The following is a 17,797-nucleotide window of genomic DNA, read 5'->3' as shown; positions in this document are numbered from 1 at the left end:
CCATCATGCCCAGGCTCGTACGTTCTCCTCCACTTCCTTGCGCAGCTGCTCGCACTCCCGGCTGTCCGGCTTCACCAGGTTCTGCGTGAAAAGCCGTGCCAGCCTCAGAGACAGCCCAAAGGGAACTGCAGAGAGAAATTCCCAAATCAAACTCCTTCCTTCTCAGTCAGAGACATAACCCACCCAAATGCAGGAAACACAGGGACACACATGGTGCTTGGTGTCCAGATGTTGTGTCACCAGCACTCAAATCCCACAGCACCAGCAGAGAAAACTCTTTGAGAACTGGAGGGATAACTGGGAAGGGTTCTGCCAGATCCAGCAAAGGGAACAGTGCCCAGTGGTGGATCTGCACTGATGAGGCAGCAAAATCAAGGCTGGGGCAGTGAGCTCATGAGACTAGAACGCATGCAAGGTTCTTCTACAATGCAACCAGGCTGTCAGAAGTCTCCAAAGGTCCTGCTACAAGGCTGGACACAGGACTGTGCTGCTCAGCTTCCCCCAGGATGGAAGCAGGTAAAGGAACAATCCCCCTTGAAACTGGGCTTGGAGGTGACACTGTGGCTGCTGTACCTGGGGGCCACCATCAAGGGTTTGAGTCCTTCATGGCACCTGTAGCATCTCCCCTACACCCTGTCCCAGACGTGGCACTCACCGAGGTCCTTGGGGTTGGTGGCAGCGGGGGAGGTGAAGCCCTGCTTGTGGACATTGTTGTGGATCTTCCAGCGCACTGTGTCCCGGCCCTTGAGGGATCCACTGCGCACCATGGGGGTGTCCAGGTGGTCAGAGGACATGAGGCTGTGGCGGAGCATGTAGTGGTCCTCCTTGAAGCCAACGGTGCGACCTGCAGAGCCAGGGACAGAGTCTAGGCAGACTGTGGCAAGGCCAACCATCAACTTCCCAACACCAGAGACGTTGTTCTGGGTGACCTTCAGGGTTTCTACCATGCCAAAGCGTGTTGGGATGTCAGGAGAGGAGTGGAGAGGGCAAAGGCTGTCCATGAGTGGGGAGAACACATCTGGGCAGCTGGGCACTACAAGGGACACTGGTCAGGGAGAACCAGCACTGGAATTCCCAGTAGGGCACCCCAGGATGTGGGGCAGGGAGAGGAAGTAGAGCAGAAACTCCAAGGCTCCTTGGCTCAGGCTCCCTGGTAGAAGCTTTCTCCCTGATCCACCTCCCCAGCTCAGAGAGGAGGGATGCTTATTCCACACACCCCCAACCCAGGAAGGCCATGAGCCCCACAGATCCCTCTCCCCCCAGATCACAGGGCTGGTACCTCGTGCACAGCAGGGAAGCAGGGCCAGGCAAGCCTAGAAAACAAACAGCCAAAGACACAATCACATTGTGGCCAAGGGCAAACTCCCCACATTTCCAGGTGGGAGGATTCACATCAGCAGGGGTAGGTAGGCAGTGGGTGGATGGGGCTCTGGAAGCTGATTTTAGCCACAAATCCCAGAGCAACTCATGTCAGCAATAGCAGAGGTGTTGGATACCACTGGGACCCAGCCCCTACTAATCTGGCCACACTGGAAGCTGGATGGATTCCAGAAATTTGTTGTGTTTTTGGCCTTTATCTGGTCCTCTCCCTGGGCTAGGGCAGCTGGCCAAGACACTCACCTTGCAGCAGGCACAGAACCTCCAGCAGAGCAGCAGCAGCAGGCCCAGGAGCAGGATGAGGAAGATGAGCAGTGGGATGAGCCAGAGGAAGCTACTTGGCGGGCACTCTGCAAGTGACAGCAATGTCACTCCCAGGCACAGCCCCCATGTGGGGTGTGCAGGGCAGGGACAAAGGGGAAAGGCTGGACCACAGCTCTCAGGGATGGAACAGCCCAGCCAAGCTTGAGAACCCCTCTCTTGGTGCTCACAACAAGAAGTGGTGCTCAGAGAGAACTATCACACCTCTGCTCACACCCCAAAGGGCAGTGCAGCACCTCGCAACAATCCCTGCCATGCTGGCAGTGGAAAGGCTCTGCTCTGATCAATAAAGGTGCTGCTCACTGAGGGTGCCACACTCCACTCCTCACAGTTTATGTGACAGCCACATGTCACCCACTCTGGTCACGCAGGAAGGTGGGCAGGTAGGTGCTGCAGCTGACCCTGCCCAGGGCCACAGCAAAGGGACAAAGCAGGGACTAGAGGTATGTGGAGCTGGTCACTGAGCCAGACCCCAGGCTGGAGATCTCCCCCTCCTCCTCTCCTCACCTTTGTTCTTCTGCACACGAACAGTGGTGTTGGGGAAGACACTGGGGTCTCCCTCCAGGGAGTAGTGGTATGTGCAGTCATCATCCTCATCCTGGAAGGAGCAGTGCTCGCCATTCTCATCTGAGGAGAGGGAGAACAGGGTTGCAAAGTCACCAGGGGCAGGAAACTTGGGGAACACCCCTACATGCACACACACATGGAGCAGGGTGCACAGGAGACACCACAGATGTCTGCAACCAGCTCTGCTTCTTGCAGTACCTTTCTTCAGCTCTTCCACCATCTGGATCTGGAGGTGGCACGTGCTGCAGTTCCCCTTCAGGCTGCCTGTTCCCCAGGTCTGGCAGCGGACACAGTCCCGGATGCTCTCACACAGGCCCTGGAATCCCTGGGCACAGGCAGGGTGGGACAGTCAGGAGATGATGGCCCACAGGAACAAGAGGACATCACCTCCAAAAGGCAAAACTGGAGATGCGAAGCTGTGTCCTCCCCCCAGCACCGGGGCAAGGTCAAAGAGAGGAGGAATCACTGAGAACAAGCAGCTAAAAAAAGGATTTATAAACCCAGGATCCCAGCCCAGTCAGTTCCAAAATCTCTTACACCACCAACCTGCATTTGGGCAGCAATTTGGTCTTCTCCGAGGACTTTGGAGGCTTTTCCAAAAACATGACAAAGCCAGCTTTCTTCATCCCCACTGTGGGATTAGCCCGTGTTTGTCAACAGGGAAACTGAGGCATGAGACCATCAAATGTGTCCCAGGCCAGGTTGGATGTGGGGCTGAGCAACCTGGTCTAGTGAAAGGTGTCCCCGCCCATGACTGGGCATTGGAACTAGATGAGCTTTAAGGTCTGTTCCAACCCAATCCTTCCTATGATTCTATGAAATCAGGTTTTTTCCAGCCTTGAGGCACACCAGAAAAAGCCAGGAATCAATGTCAAACCTCTGTGCTTCACCAAGGTGCAGATAAACACAGACAGACATTCAGCAGTTGCTGCTGGTGAACTGGAGGGTGAAGAAAGCCCAGAGCTACAAAGCAGGATTTTGCTCCTGACCGAGATGTGCCTTCACCTCTGCTCTGCCTTCCTTTCCTGAAGGCTCCCTGTGGGAATGAGAGCTGACAAACCCAGAGGGAACTCACCAGGGAGTAGCTGATCTCACAGGTGGAGCTGGTGTACAGCGAGGTCATGTCACAGGTGCATCTGCCACATTCGCACTTTCCACGGTTATTGCAAATGCCCTGGGAGAGAAGAGGTGTCAGTTGGCATCTGAGAGCAATCCCAGAGCACTGGGAGTCAGCAAGGTGCCAGCCCCAGTGGCCCAGAGCTTCCAACACCAGGGCAATTCACTATAGCCCTGCCTGGACCTGTGGTGGACCTGGCAGGGCAGGACCTACCCCTCGGCTGTCGATGCAGGTGTCATTGCTTGTGGGACACTCACAGGCCGGACCCTCCCAGCCGCTCTCACACACACAGGCACCCCTGGAGCAGCGACCACGGTCTGGGGGCAACAGGATGAATCACCCAGTGCCCAGCGCTGTGCTGCTCCCACCACCCTGTCTATGGTTCCTCCACTTTCTTTGGGGTGCAAAGGGGCTGCAAACAGACTCCATGGCATCCTCCCTCATGTTTGCAAGTGCAGAGTCATCGCAGCCCATCACTGGTCACTCAAACCACTCTGTGCCAGTGCCACCATTTCAGGGACACTCTGTCTGTGCCACCAGGTCCAGCTGGGGGACACTGGCGGGGAGGGGGGGGGGGGTTGTTGCTCTCACCATTGCAGAGGAAGCCAGAGGTGCGTGCACAATTCAGGACATCGTACTCGCAGAACGCCCCATGGAAGCGCTGCTTCAGGTCCTCAGGGTAGCACTGGCACTTCCCACACAGGCACTCGCCCCTTCCCGAGCACGGCTCTGTGTCCCCGGGGCGGATGCAGGCTTTGTTGTTGGGGGATGACTGCAAGGAGCAGTCACACGTGTCCCCTCGCCTGGTGGACAGGAGATGGTGCTGAGAGAGGCAGAGCAGAGGACAGCAGGGTCCTGGGCAGGATGCCCAGGGCATGAGCTTGTGTCACTGTGGGTCCCCAGATCCAGCAGGATCCCTGGGAGGAGTTTAAGAGCTGGACAGGTTCCTTACCAGCCTGGGTGGCACATACACTGTCCACAAACAAAGTTCCCATGGAAGCTGCACTTGGGTGAATTTAACTCTTGTTGCTGGAAGAGAAGAGAGAAGAGGCACTGCTGAAAGGGCTCGGCTGCCCGCAGGACCATTTCAGGAATCAGAAGGGCAGATCCAGGGGAAAAGTTTTTCCCTGAAGACCAAGCTCTGCCATGGGGCAGCACGCCCAGCTTGGTACAGGCAGTGATGGAGATCCTTGGCCAGGCTAAGCTTCCACTGGCCATCATTGAGAGGGTCAAGCAGGACCCACACATGGGAGCCAATGCATTCGCATCTCAGGCTGGCCAGGAGGAGGACATCTCTCTGCAACACCTCCCCTTGTACCTGCTCACAAGGACACACGTCGCAGATGACAGAGGCTGAGACTTTGAGGCTGTCGCTCAGGGATGTGGCTTTCACGTCTATAGTTCCCTGCCGGTCCTTCTCGGGGAGGCTGCAGACGTGCTGCCCACCAATGGCATCCAGTGCCTCCACGTGCATTTTGAACTTGCCCTGAAGGACAAGCCGTGTCACAGGGATGAGCCAGCTCTGCTGGACCACAGTCCTTCCAGACACAGAGGGCTCAGCCCCCCACATGCCCCCAAGGACTTACCACTTTCCCACGAGCGATGTGGAAGGAGCCAGATTCTGTCTTTTCATACATCGAGGAGGTGAACTCTGTCTTCAAGGCCTTGAGAGTGTGGTCAGCTCTGATGTCCATCTGGAGGCGGATGCGCTGGATGGCAGAAGATAAAGACAATGCTGATTTTCAGCAGTAGCCTGTGACCACCCTATGGCCTGACCCAGAGGGGCCACATTCTGCCTCCTGCTTGCCCTCCTGGGCAGGAGGTGCCCACTCTCTGCCCTCCCTGTGAGACAGAGCAAAGCAGACAGAGAGCATCGTTACCTCAAAGGCTGTACGGATCAGCTCCATAATGTTGGAAGAGTCCTCCTGGAGCACCCCGATCTCAGAGATGGGGAAATACCTGTGCAGCTTCTGCAGAGAGACAGGAGCCCCCTGAGCCAAGGCCTTGAGAAACCTCCTCTAACACTGGAGTGGGCTCTGCTTTGAACAGGGCTTGGGCCAGAGACCTCCAGAAGTTCCTTCCAACCTAAATTACTCTCCAGCTCTGTGCCCCCACTGCTTTACAAGAAACAAAAATCAACACAGGGAGACCTCTGGAAGTCCACATTCCTGCACCCAATAATACACCCTGAGACTTCCCACAACCCAGAGGAGCCCCATAACACAGTGTGGCACCTGCAAAACATCACGTTGTTGGGTTAGCACTTGGGAACTAAGTGTTAAGAGATGGGAGAACACTTTCTCCTCACAGCCAAGCTGAGGCAGAGGAGCAATGGTCCTGGGGAAAGGCAAGCCCACATGGCATCACTGCCATGGTCTCCTCACCTCATAGTAGCTGTAGGAGTGGTTGGTGACAGCAAAGATGGGGATGATGTTGTGCTGGCCCAGCAGGCGCACCAGGGTGGGCACTGAGGGGTAGTCCTGCTTGGTGTCATACACGTAGGTGCCATGGGTGTCGAGGTGACACTGCTCATCATTTCTTGCCAGGATCCCTGCCAGGACGTTGGTACCATCAGCTTCATAGTGAAAGGCAGATTCGGTGGAGAACACGAGCAGGTGGGTGCTGTCATTTCTCCAGCCAATCTTATCCTACAGCCGTGAGGGGGAGAAGGAACCTTTATCTCTGTGACCCCCAAGTTCCCGCACAGCACTTCCAGCCAGCACTGGCAGGAGCTGCAATACCCAAGGGACAAGGCACCACCTCCACCTGGCAGCAAACACAGCCAGCTATGTGGCCCCCAGAATCCAAGCTCTCATCTGCACCCCCAATGCATAGGGTGTCTCCCACCCAGCAGCCCAGTGCCAGACACGTGTATGTACAGGGAGCAAGCCCACGCTTTTCTGGACATGTTTGGAGCTGTGTTCATCCCTCAGCCAAGCAGCCAAACCCAAGTGGGTTGTTTTCCAGGGAGAAGAGTTTCATCACTGCAGGCATGGAAGGGGACAGAGTAAAGAGCACACACAGGATGGCCAGCAAGCAGCTCCTGTGCTGGGTATCAAACACCAGAACATACACTTTCTAAGACTCAGGAAAAATTGGGAATGCAAATCTGCTTGGCACTAGGAGTGTGTGGCTGGGAGGACAAGAGCTGACTATAGCTGGACACATAACCAGGGCTCCAGCGTGCTGCTCTTCTGCTCATCCCCCAGTACCAAGATATACTCATTAAAAACAGAGCACTGCCCACATGGCTCCTGCATCCCTGGCCACCTTCACCTTGCACACAGCTGTCTGCAGGATGGCATCAAAGCCGCCCTCAGGGGCATCCAGGTTCCCGGAGATGCGTTCCTTCTGGAGCTCCTGGCTGAAGTGGTCGATGTTGCTGGTCAGGCGGATGACGTTCTTGAAGGAGAAGGGGGAGTCGGCGTTGTTCCAGGGCTCACGCAGCCTAGGAGAGGAGGGGGGACCAGGGGTTTTGTAGGGACAGCAGCAAAGGGGTGCCTGGGTGCAAGGAGAAGTGTGGGGATGGCACCAGTTGTTGAGGAGTCCCTCAAGGGAAGTCATGGAGTTGAGCTCACAAGCCACCAGCACTGAGTGGCAGAAGGGATAAGAGCAGAGATGAAAGAGAAGAAAAGTTGTGCAGGGAAGGTCTGACAATAGAAGACAACATTCAAGGCATTGGCACAGCCCTACAGCAATTCCTGAGAGATGGGAAGGCCAGGGGAGACATTGGCAATGAAGTGACAGAAATGGACAGAGGTCCTTGCATTGCAAACAATGAAGATCAGAAAAGCTATGGTGACATAGAAGGCACTTGTCCTCCCTTCTGCTCCCACCCCATGGACCCACTGGGCTCACTCACTTTTCAGGTCTCATGTCTGTCTGAGGGGATGAGACTTTGTCCACAAACTTGCCGAATCCAATGGTGTAGTTGGAGGTCAGGGCTTGCAGGAACTCCGCTGGGAGGAGAAGACACAAAAATAAAGAGATGCCTGTGAGATTGTTGCTCCAGGGAAAGAAGAAGTCCTTTCCTGAGCATCTTCTCTGCTAATCAGGTCTCAGGTAAGACTAACAAATTGTCAGTTTTTAAGGTCTTTGGGCTCAGGGCTTGTCTTTTTTTGGGTAGAAACCTATGCCTCCTTTGGCAGCCCCCCCTTCCAAAACTGGAACTTCTGCAATAGCACCTGCCACACAGATGGGTTTAAAATGCCAAAGGCCCTGCACAGACAGCTCTGCAGGGCACCAGCCCCTGCTCTGGGCTGGGAGGAGAGAGCACACATGGTGATCCCAGCAGGGCCAGGAGCAGCATCTCCCCACAAGGCTGCACAGAGCAGCGATAATGAGGAACTCTAATTAAAACAGACACCTCTCAGCTGGTTGCCAGCTGCATCCCTCTCTCTGGTGCTGGCAAAGGACTCACAGCCACAGGCAGTAGGGAGCTGCCTGCCTGCATTGAGCTGGCTCCGCTCTTCTCCCGGCTCTGGTCTCACCTAGGTTATGGCCCATGCTTTTGAGGTGGTCCAGATCATCAGACATAGAGTAGGAGAAGTCCATGAGGATGTAGAGATCCACAGGGCTCTCCAAGGGCTGGAAGACATCCATGTTGAAGCTCATCTCCTCGCCAGGTCGCAGCCGCAATGTCATCCTCTGGGGAGACACCTGGGTCCTCTTCAGGGATGTGTTGATACTGACATTCTGTGAAGAAGAGTGATGTGAAGGGGATGGACTCCATCTCCTGTGCAGATGCAATGAGGAGGAGGCAAGGATCAGGGAGACACGTGGGAAGTGCAAAGGCAGGGATGAGCACGCTCCTCTCCCTCATGTACTGTACAACAGCCTCCCTCATGTCCACACAGGTCCAGCCAGGCACCTCCTCCATATCTTGGCATTTGCTTACATCTGTTTTGCCTGAAAAGCCACCCCAGCCCAAAACAGTTAGGGCTGGTGCCCAGTATGTCCATCAACCAGCAAAAACAGAGCACCCTTTTTGAGCAGGCCCTACAAAATCAGAGATGTATTTTTCCTCATGAAGACCCCAGAGGAGGATGAAGGATGTGAAGGACCCCTCAGGGGAGGCTGAGCAGGATCTGTGTCCCCAGCACCCACCTTCTCAGTCCGCATCTCCCCCCTGGTGTACACGATGCTGCCCTCCCCGCAGCCGTAACGCAGCAAGTTCTCCCGCAAGTCACAGCGCCACTCCTCGAAGTTCTGCCAAGGGAGCAAAACCAACATCAGAGCCACAGAGGGCACCAGATCCACCAGGTAAGGGGGAAATACACGGGTCAGCAAGCAGGGCCCTCTCCTGAGACCACTGTGAGCATTGGGAAGCAGAAGGAGGGCAGAGAGTTGGGGATGAGCCTCACACAGAACCCATGTCCCCCAGCAGCTGCAAAATCTGACCACCAGTGAGTTATCTGGATGTCTGGGATAAGAGTCTCCCTCCATCCCTTCCACACACTGTTTCTGCCACACTGACATTTTCTGTTAAACCCCTGTATCCCTGCAGGTTTGCCCTGGACTCCCCTTCCTCCCCATTTTCTGCACCAAAAGAAACCCACATTTCAGCACTTCCCATAGAAGAGAAGCTGGAGCAAGAAGGTGGCCCTGCTCTTGTCCTGTCCCACTGAGGGTGGTGGGATCCCTCCATCAGCAGAGTGGGAAGAGGAGCCTCAGGCTCCCCTGCAAGGCCTCACCTCATCAGTGCAGAAGGCGCAGTCCTTGTTCACTCGGATGCACTCGGTGCAGCTCTTGGCCCGGGACCGCATGCAGGGGTTATCTACCAGGAAAGATCAGGGCATCAGGAATGGGGAAGGCAAACTGAGCTGTGGGAGGGCATGAGAAAGGCTGACCCCATGGCGGGATAGAAATTTTGCCTGGCTGTTTAGTGGAAACTGTCTACAAAACTGCCATGGGATAGCAAAAGAGGGGCCCCAAATGCTGGGAAGTTAGAGAACACCAGGAAAAGCACACAACGGGTGTTCTCTGCATGGGATTGGCATTTCTGGAGGCCAGGAGGGGTGCACACAGTCCCTGTGGGGCAGCTCCAAGGGAGATGGCAAATATTGCTGACAAGGCTCCACTCACTTTTGTTCCATTGGCAGAGGCCGGTGGCGCAGAGCAGGGACAGGAGGAGCAGCCTGGCACACACCCGTGGCAGCACATCCATCCTCTTCCTCCTGAAACACATGGATTGCTACATTACAGAGAGCCAAGAGATGGAAACAGACCTGCAGACAACCAGGGCAGCTCCTGCAGAGCCCCTGCCCAGCCCCACCAGTGTGGGTCAGCCCTGCCCATCCAGGGGAAGCCGATGCTGGAAGCAACAGCTGAGCTCGGCAGGGCAGGGCACAAAAGCAGAGACAAGGGTGGCTCATCCTCTGCTTGGGCACCTGCAAAAGGCTGGAAGTTCCTGTCAGTGCCAGGAGACAGGGTCCCTCCCAGCACAGGCTGCTCCCAGCTGGAACCCAGCACCACCCACACGTGTGAGCGCCAGCCAGGTCAAGACCTTCATTTTGCTGGCAGGTTAAGGAAAAAAAAATGTAGGAAAACAAAGTGACTGTCTATATCTCTCCCCCCAAACAAAACTGACTCCTCCCTTCAGCTATTTCCTATCACACTAAGAGTTTCCAGGATGGTCAAACCAACAATAAATAGAGGGTGAGGCCATGGGAAATGCCAGACTTGGAGTCTTGGAGTTGCTGAAAGAATCTGTGGTCTTGAGAGCCTGGCAGCTCCCCCTTGTGCTGCCCAGGGCAGCAGGACCCATCATGTGGATCCAGAGTTCAAACCCTAAACAGAGTGACCCATTCTCCCTTCACCCACACGTGACTGAGAAAACTCAGTGCCATCCAGAAGTCAGGGTTTGGACATGGTAAACAAAAGGGGCAAAGCTGGAACTCAAGCTCTGCTGTTGCTGTGCCAGAGGGTGCCTTTGGCACCTGGCAGGGTACTTAAGGGCAGTCAAATTAATAAAAAAAGATGTGAAGACATCTTTAAAGCACCTCCTTTCTGGAAGATGCAAGTGTGAAATATAAGATGCAAATTAATTGTCTTCTTGCTCTGTCAGCCCTGACTCTAAAATAAGTGAAAACAATGTAAAACCCACCTAAAACAGGGAATGAAAATGGGAACAGTTGTGTGCAGCAAAGATGTCCAAGTGCCCTGAGGGACATCCAGCACACAGAGCAGTCACCTGGTGACTTAGTAACTAACATCTCAATCCAGGGTGCAAGGAAACCCCTGGCATGACCCACTCTGGTCTCAACAGCTCTGGATCACACTTGGCCTCTGCATTCTGCATTGGCCAGTGAAGCAAATGGAAATCCATTGAATGCAGAGGTTGTTGTGGCACAAGGCTCCAGCCAGGACAGCATCGACACCAGGGAACACCTCCCTTGGTGCTTTCACTTGGTTCTCTGTGACAGCCACTGGATCTAACAAGTGACAGGGTGTTGGTGTCTCATTCACCCTGTCAGCTGTGCCCAGAGGGATTTATCACAGTAATTAATGCCCCATGGCTGAAACAGGAGAAACATGGAAGCCTCAGGGCAGCATCTCTGTGGGGAAGCCCAGGGAAATTTGCTGTTTGTCAGGACCTGGAGCCAGTGTGCTGTTTTTGAAATGTGCTTTTCTCTTATGGGTAAAATGTACCAGTTGACCAAGGCAATCCTTCTGCTTCCCTGCCTGTCACACCAGCCCTCCCCAGCTCAGGCCCTTTGCAGGGTTGGCTTTGGGTGGTCCCTGTCCCTCCTGGACAAGCCCAGCACTGGCTCTGAGGCCAGCAGTTTTCCTCATCCCTGGACATGCCTGTGACCTCCTTCAGGGACAGTCCTCACAGCAGCACTTGCTGGCAATCATCCTGTCCATTGCTACCAAGACAGGTGGGGTTTGAAGCCAGGAAAATCCCTTTTTCCCTTGCTCCGCCCCAGCGAGCCACGCCAGTCCTGCCAGTCCCGGAGCTGCAGAGACATGGGGAGGTGCCAGTTAGAGGTGGGATGAAAGGGTAGGGAGGTCCTTTGAGCCCCTGAAGGGAAAATGAGGTGAAACATCCCTTGAGCAGGCAGCAAATCTCATCTCCCACCATGGCAAGGGCCACAAGGAAAGGACTGAGCATAGGGCTGAATTACTCAGCTCACAAGGACTTAATTCATCTTCTTCTAATCACTAGTTCAAAAAAAAAGTCACTAGGAAACTGAGGGACACACCCTGGGCCTTGGGCACACAAATTCCCGTCACCTCTTTTCAAGTGCTGAGATAAAAGGCCATAAAACCCTGCTCAGTATTAACGTTCTGTTGCCCTGTGAGCCACCAACCTCCAAGGATTTCTCTGGGCAGATGCCAGTGGGCAGGGCAGTGGTGGCACAGAGCATCTGCTGCCACTCAGTGCTGCAGGAATGCAGCCTGTAAAATTTGTGCAAAAAACGTGGGAGCGGCCATTCCTCGAGATCAGAGGTGTCCTCTAGAAGGGAAAACGCCACATTCACTTTGGGAAAGCTGCAGGATTTGATGGGATTTGCATGATGACAACAAAAAAGAAAAAAATCTCTTCATTTGTGCCAAACCAAGGAACGAGGTGGAGCAGCACCTGGCTGCACACAGACATCCTACCCCACTCCACACCACTGCTCCAGCATTTCTCTTGGTCTCCCTCTCCCCCAGCCTTTGCCTGCACCTCAGCACAGCCAACAAACCAGCTCCAGAGAGATGCCAGGAACCCCCGAGCTTGGAAAAGACGGAGCTGGGTACCTCATCCTGAAAAAACAAGCAATGGTCCTAACAAACCACAGGTGCAAAGCAACACAGGGCAGGGTTGGAGCATCACGTGGGGGAGAGGGACCAAGGAGCAGGTTATGATGAGCCACAAACCCACAGAGGGAGCCTGGTCTCAGCTTCCATGCAGGGGACACCAGGCAAGCTGGGGACACTGGTGTGGGAAAGTGAGGGAGATGCTCAAGCTCCCGGTGCAGCCTTTCCTCCCTCCAGTGGGAATTGATCTTCCCATGTCCTGCCAAGGGTGTTGGGAGGGCCATGCAGGGGCCTGACCCTGGTAGATGGAAGGAGGCATCTGGAGGAACATCTGTGTGCCCAAGTGTGCTGAGGACAGGCAGCACAGCCACAACCACAGCAGCTTGTGCAGGCTGAGCTCTCCTCCCAGGGCAGGGCTGTGTGCTCAGGGACTGGGGACACAACTCCTGCTCTCCCCCTCCCTGGCACACGTGGTAGCACAGAACTGATGGGGCCATGCTCCAAAGCTTGGAAATTATCAAGCAGATGCTCAGAAAACTGTCAAGACCTTGACCTGCAAATCAAATCACTTCTTACACACAAGATCCTACCGATCTTTGGGTTTGTTTTTTTTTCTTTCCCATCCATTTCCCTTCTCCATGTGAGCTTCTGCAGCTGGAAGGCTCCATGTGGGTATCTCCATTTGCTTTTTCCAGCAAGAAGGGGGATCTCAGCTCTCAGGCTGAGCCTTGGACCCCAGACATGGTCCCCAGCATCCTCCAGTGAAGGACAAAACACACCAGGACCCAGCCTGGGGACCCACCTGGAGCTGCTGGGAGCTGATTTGTGACCAACACCACCCTGTGCTGGCAAAGGGCTGGTGGCTGCAGTATCATCTCCTGCTTCTGCCAGCCGGGTTTGGGCAGGGAGGAACCCCGAGGGTCAGGCAGCAAGGTCAGGACCCTGCCTGTGGGGCTGCCCAAATGCCAGCACAGCCCTGGGACCCTCCACTTCCCTCCACGTGCTGCTCCTGGCACATTCTCTGCTCCTTTGGCCCCACAAGCCACTTTCCTTTCCCTCCCTTCCACCGGTGCTCCTCATCCCTCTTTTCCCCCACCTAACCCGTGCCTGTTAGCTGCCTCACACCAATCCTTCCATCCGTTTCAGATCCACCAACTCACAAATACCTGGTCACCTGAGGGTCAGCAAAGCCCATGCTGACTCCCACTCTCTCCTGGTTTTTTCCTCCAGGAACCTCACTCTCCTTGCTCCCCCCTCGCAGGGAGTCTCAGGCAGCCACCCCATCCTGGGAAACAACCCCCGTGGGCTCCGCAGGTTGGAGGCACAGCCCGGTTGACCTTCCGTGCTGTCACCCGTGAGAACTTCCCCTGGGTGCCAAATCCAAGGCACAACTTGCCCTTTCCCCTGAAGTGAGTTGAGGGAGAGCACAACCTTTGAAATCTGCAACAACCCGTCCCCCAAGGGCTCTGCTGTGCCTTCCCAGCCGATATCCCCCACCAGCGCTCCCCAAACCCCCTCCCAATACCTTCAGAGACCAAAACTGCCCCGTGCAGCCCTCAAAGCCCTGCTCGGTCACGAGCGTTGCCCTTTCCAGCCAGGAAAGAGTCACGACACGGAGTCCGACAGCCAAAACCAGAGGCAAACAGCGGGAACAGGCAGGCAGGGGCTGCGCCCCCGCAGTCCGCGTCCTGCCCACCTGTCTGTGCAAGGAGCCCCGCGCCTTATTTCACCCTTCAGTTAATCAACGCAGCAAAGTTCAAGCGAGCTGGACGCCACAGAGCACAGATGAATTGATTCCACAAACCTCATTAGCGCTGGGTCTGACTCAGTGTCCAAATCCTCTGCCGCAGCCCGAATAACAGGCACCCACACACCAAGCCAAGAAATTCTTCCAAAGGCACAGTGGGAACACGCTGGTTCACTGCTGCAACTTGATTTCCAGCTTTGGCCTTTTCTCTCTTTCTCTCTTTTTTTTTCTTCCCTCCTCCTATTTTATGTCCCTTTTCTCTTCCCGCTTAGACGTCAGCTCCCGGTCCGGCGGGGAGGGCAGCGAGCCCGCGATCCCACATAACTCCCCGCGGACTTCTGTACCCTCCAGCCAGACAGCGACTTTGTTCTCGCTGTCCCGGAGCTGCCGCCTCTCCCTCCCCAAGGGCTGGCAGGTAGGAAAGGCGGGAACTGCGATAAATGAGGTTGGATCCCAGGTGAGGACGAGCTTTATCCCAGCTGGGAGGAAGGAGGGGGTGCCCGTGACGACGCAGGGTTGGCATTCATTCCTCCCTCGCACACCTGGACGGGCCGGGGCAGCGCTCGCAGCCGCCTCGGACCTCCCTCCGCACCAGCACCATCCCACAGGAAAAGGGCTGAGCGGGCAGGGCTGCCACGGGCAGGGTGTGTGGAAGGGGCTGCGGGTGGGGAGCAGGGTGGGCTACTTGGCGTCACCTGCCTGCTCAGAGCGGAGCTGAAGGAGCTCCCAGGCCCCCCTTGCCAGGGGTTTCTCCTCCAAATTCCCCACGGGCACGAGTGGGGGTGTCACACCGAGTGCTTGGGTAACTCCTTGCCGAAATGCCAGCTAAATTCCTGCCGAGCCCAGCCACGGTGCCTTGCAAAGAGAACGGATCTACATCCCGCTTTCTCCAGGGCATGAGCAAGGCGCTCACTTGCCACCCGCAGTAAATCTGGCCCGAGGGTCAATGCAATCACCTGTACCACCGTAAATGAGACCCATCCACACCCGCTGCTGATGCATCACCACGGCCCAAGGCTGCACCCAGCAGTACCCCCAGCACTGCACTCAGCCTTTCTGCTGGGCTGGATCCAAACCCCCTTCCCCAAGCACCACAGAGGAGGACTGGGAGTTCAGGTGAGGTTATTTTTCTGTCCTGCAGCACCGTTTTATGTTAGTCTGGGGTTTGTCATGGCTCAGAGCCGCTCACAACTCCCATAGAGCAGAGCAGACACGTACCAGGGCAGACACAATGGCAGAGGCTGCAGTTCAGCTCCTTGATAAATCCTCACAAGGAAAACTGCACCACTTCAGCTTCAACACAAACAATAGCAGCAGCCAGATGAAAAAAATGCCATATTTCCTGCCTGCCTTGGAGATTAAAAGTATGAGCAGGGCAATTTTGAACTCTTTGTTATCAGTGCAGCATCACAGGGGCTGCTGTTCAACAGCACTGATCGAAATGTAAGGGAGGAGCAGGACTGCTTTCACCACGAGAAATAGGAAGCTCAGGTTAATGTGTGTAAACTGTCTTAGCCCCAGGAAAAAGGAGAATGTGCTTGTGCCATTAAAAACTGCAGCACATGGAAACAGGCAGGGGCGCAGCGGAAGATGGCCGGGCAGTCCCAGTCTGGTATTTCCTAGTTCCCAACACTTGACTTGGCAACCTCAGCATTACCCCAGCCCTTTTGGAGATGGGATTTCCTAGATTTAAACAAAAGTTCTGAAAAGGAACGAGGTTTGTTGTTGGGTTCTTTAAACCACAACAGGCACTGGCTACAACCTGAGGGCTGGGACATGAGGTTGAGGTACAGCCGTGGCTGCTGGCAAAGGGCACAGTTACCATGGAGGGGCTGGAGGCAGAGGGTCCCTCGGCCTCACGGGTCACAGCTGCAGCAGATGTTGAACTTTGAAGACAAACTAAAACTGCACTTCAGTTCCCAAGACAGGATGGGAGCTTATGCTGGTGCTCACCTCCCCTGGTCCCGCCTCTGGCCCTGCCCACCAGCAGTGCCCTCCCACTGCTGCAATTTTCCTCTTATCCCATCGAGGGAAGCAATTCTGCCAGGCATTGGAGTTGAAAAAGCCAATTAAGGCAACAGGTAAAAAGCATTTTACTTAAAACCTCAGTTATTTTAGTGATGGGTCCCTAAGAAGAATCCTGAAGCTAACCAGAAAAGTTTGGGAGCAGCCAACTTCCACCAGGATGGATGGAGGACGTTGATGCTCCCTCCTGTACAGGATCTCTGGTCTCACCTGCAAACACTGACAGGCCCAGAGCTTCCTGACACCACCTCCCTCTCCTTCATCCCAGAGAAGCAAGACAGGACCAGCATTTCCAGCTGTGAGAAGGAACCTGGTTACACACTGCAGGTGCTGCCAGAAGAGTGTGAGATACCAAATTTTGCATCTTTCTTTGACCCCCCAGCCCCACAGAGATCTCTGAGCTCATGGAGGATGAGTTTTCTCAGACAGCTGTAACTGTCTGCAGAGTTTTGGAATATCAAGGAAACTCCTCCACTAATAAAAAAACAAATAAAAAGTGTTGTTTTATGGGTTGTTTTTCGGGCAACTTCTCCAGGATACCTCCACCAGGAAAGAACACCTTGTGATCTCAAGTTCTTGCCTTGGTTTTGTACCTTGCAATCCCTGCCTGCTGGATCAGGCTTTTGCCACACAAATTTGCTGATTTTAAAGAACAGAGAGGAGGGGCTGCAGGGGCAGGAGGAGCAGATTTCACTGCAGGTGACTCCATCACAACTCACAGCCGTGTTTCACGTGGTGAACCTCTCATTTAAAAATGGCTGATTTTCTGCTGTGGCAACATGGCCTTGAAATTTTTGCCCTAGGAGGGATAACAAGTAATTTTATAGCTCACACTAAATTATTGCTCCCTCTGCTGACACTACCAGCCCCAGTGCCAATTACTGATAATTACAGTGATTTCAGGGTTAATTATTTTCTTCTCTTTTTTAATGCCATGCCAGCTTATGCAGAACCTTTCTTCTTTCTGTCCTGCCATCACAGTGTGCCTGGAGACGGCTCTGGGGCTTTTTCTTGGTCTTTGTTGAGTAGTTACAGCCAAAATCCTGCTGCTGGAGCACATTCATCTCCTTTGTTAATTCTGTAACAACACACAGTGCTACAAGAGAAATAAATACTTGATCCCATTGCTGCACTGTACACCACAGTGACAATATTCTGCTCTATGGCATAAATTAATGTGTAATAATGTATTACTAATGTACATTAATGTGCACATAATTTATTGCACTAAATGATGATTAATATAATTCCCTGTGTAAAAAGTACAAGAAATCCTGTCACAGTCTCTTCCTCAGCCTTTTCCCTAAGAGAGTGTTCACTACACATGCCTGCTGTTTTCCAAAGTTACTTGTCATGAACATGTACCTAAAGGAAAATCTCTTTGCTGAACATCCCTGATGCACATTTGCCTCTGGGAAAGACCTGCAGCAAGAGGTAAGTGGGACATTGAAACAACACAAGAGGAAAACGTTAGTAAAGGATCCAGGATAAAACTTCAGCCTATGACAAGCTGAACATCCATCCAGGGAAAGCAGGACCTTCCAGGGATACATTAGCAACCCACCCAGCTGCCAAAGGCTGAACCTTTTCATGCTCTCCAAGCTCTTCAGGAGGCTACTCAGAGTGGAGAGAGGTTATAAACACCAGTAGCTTCACCTTCTGTGGCTGCACCAAAAGTGAGCCACGTTCTCTCCTAGTGCTGATTCCTACAAACATGGCAGGGGACAGACACACAGACGCCTCCTACGTGAAAAGGCAAAACCTTTCCTTGTGAAATCCTGGTACTGTGCTGTTTACTGGCAACAGAGAGCACGAGCCTGGCCCCAGCCAAAGACAAGTTCCAAATAAACAAAGACTAAATACTGGAAGTCGTTGGTGTCCATGGTTCTCGCTCAGAA

At 54.1% G+C, this 17,797-nt stretch overlaps 1 protein-coding gene and 1 long non-coding RNA gene across 4 annotated transcripts in view; one reads left to right on the top strand and one right to left on the bottom strand.

Moving 5' to 3' along the window:
* Positions 1-14,389, bottom strand: part of ITGB4 (integrin subunit beta 4) — a 29,265-nt gene extending 14,876 nt beyond the window's left edge. Inside the window, exons 1-21 of one of the 3 annotated variants that reach the window (XM_071574026.1) lie at positions 13,932-14,389; positions 9,467-9,558; positions 9,076-9,158; positions 8,489-8,590; positions 7,873-8,077; positions 7,245-7,341; positions 6,659-6,830; positions 5,767-6,030; positions 5,263-5,352; positions 4,969-5,091; positions 4,701-4,868; positions 4,335-4,411; positions 3,974-4,185; positions 3,596-3,699; positions 3,341-3,439; positions 2,464-2,590; positions 2,206-2,325; positions 1,621-1,727; positions 1,280-1,313; positions 656-844; positions 22-125 (exon numbers count right to left, since the gene is read on the bottom strand). In XM_071574026.1, coding sequence (XP_071430127.1) covers positions 22-125; positions 656-844; positions 1,280-1,313; positions 1,621-1,727; positions 2,206-2,325; positions 2,464-2,590; positions 3,341-3,439; positions 3,596-3,699; positions 3,974-4,185; positions 4,335-4,411; positions 4,701-4,868; positions 4,969-5,091; positions 5,263-5,352; positions 5,767-6,030; positions 6,659-6,830; positions 7,245-7,341; positions 7,873-8,077; positions 8,489-8,590; positions 9,076-9,158; positions 9,467-9,558; positions 13,932-13,936 — 2,574 coding nt within the window. In that variant the 5' untranslated portion in view covers positions 13,937-14,389. Of the gene's footprint in view, positions 1-21; positions 126-655; positions 845-1,279; positions 1,314-1,620; positions 1,728-2,205; positions 2,326-2,463; positions 2,591-3,340; positions 3,440-3,595; positions 3,700-3,973; positions 4,186-4,334; positions 4,412-4,700; positions 4,869-4,968; positions 5,092-5,262; positions 5,353-5,766; positions 6,031-6,658; positions 6,831-7,244; positions 7,342-7,872; positions 8,078-8,488; positions 8,591-9,075; positions 9,159-9,466; positions 9,570-13,931 lie in introns of those variants that run through there. The other 2 variants (XM_071574027.1, XM_071574028.1) reach the window with 2 other exon arrangements.
* LOC139680966 (uncharacterized) lies at positions 13,876-16,306 on the top strand. Its single transcript, XR_011699440.1, has 3 exons — positions 13,876-14,331; positions 14,768-14,990; positions 16,168-16,306. It is a non-coding gene; the product is annotated as an uncharacterized lncRNA (long non-coding RNA).
* The last annotated feature ends 1,491 nt before the right edge of the window (positions 16,307-17,797 follow it).

The sequence above is a fragment of the Pithys albifrons genome, chromosome 19 (genome assembly GCF_047495875.1).
Source record: "Pithys albifrons albifrons isolate INPA30051 chromosome 19, PitAlb_v1, whole genome shotgun sequence".
Classification (NCBI taxonomy): Eukaryota; Metazoa; Chordata; class Aves; order Passeriformes; family Thamnophilidae; genus Pithys; species Pithys albifrons.
The sequence above is the reverse complement of the archived record's forward strand: the minus strand, read 5'-3'. Positions and strand labels throughout refer to the sequence as shown.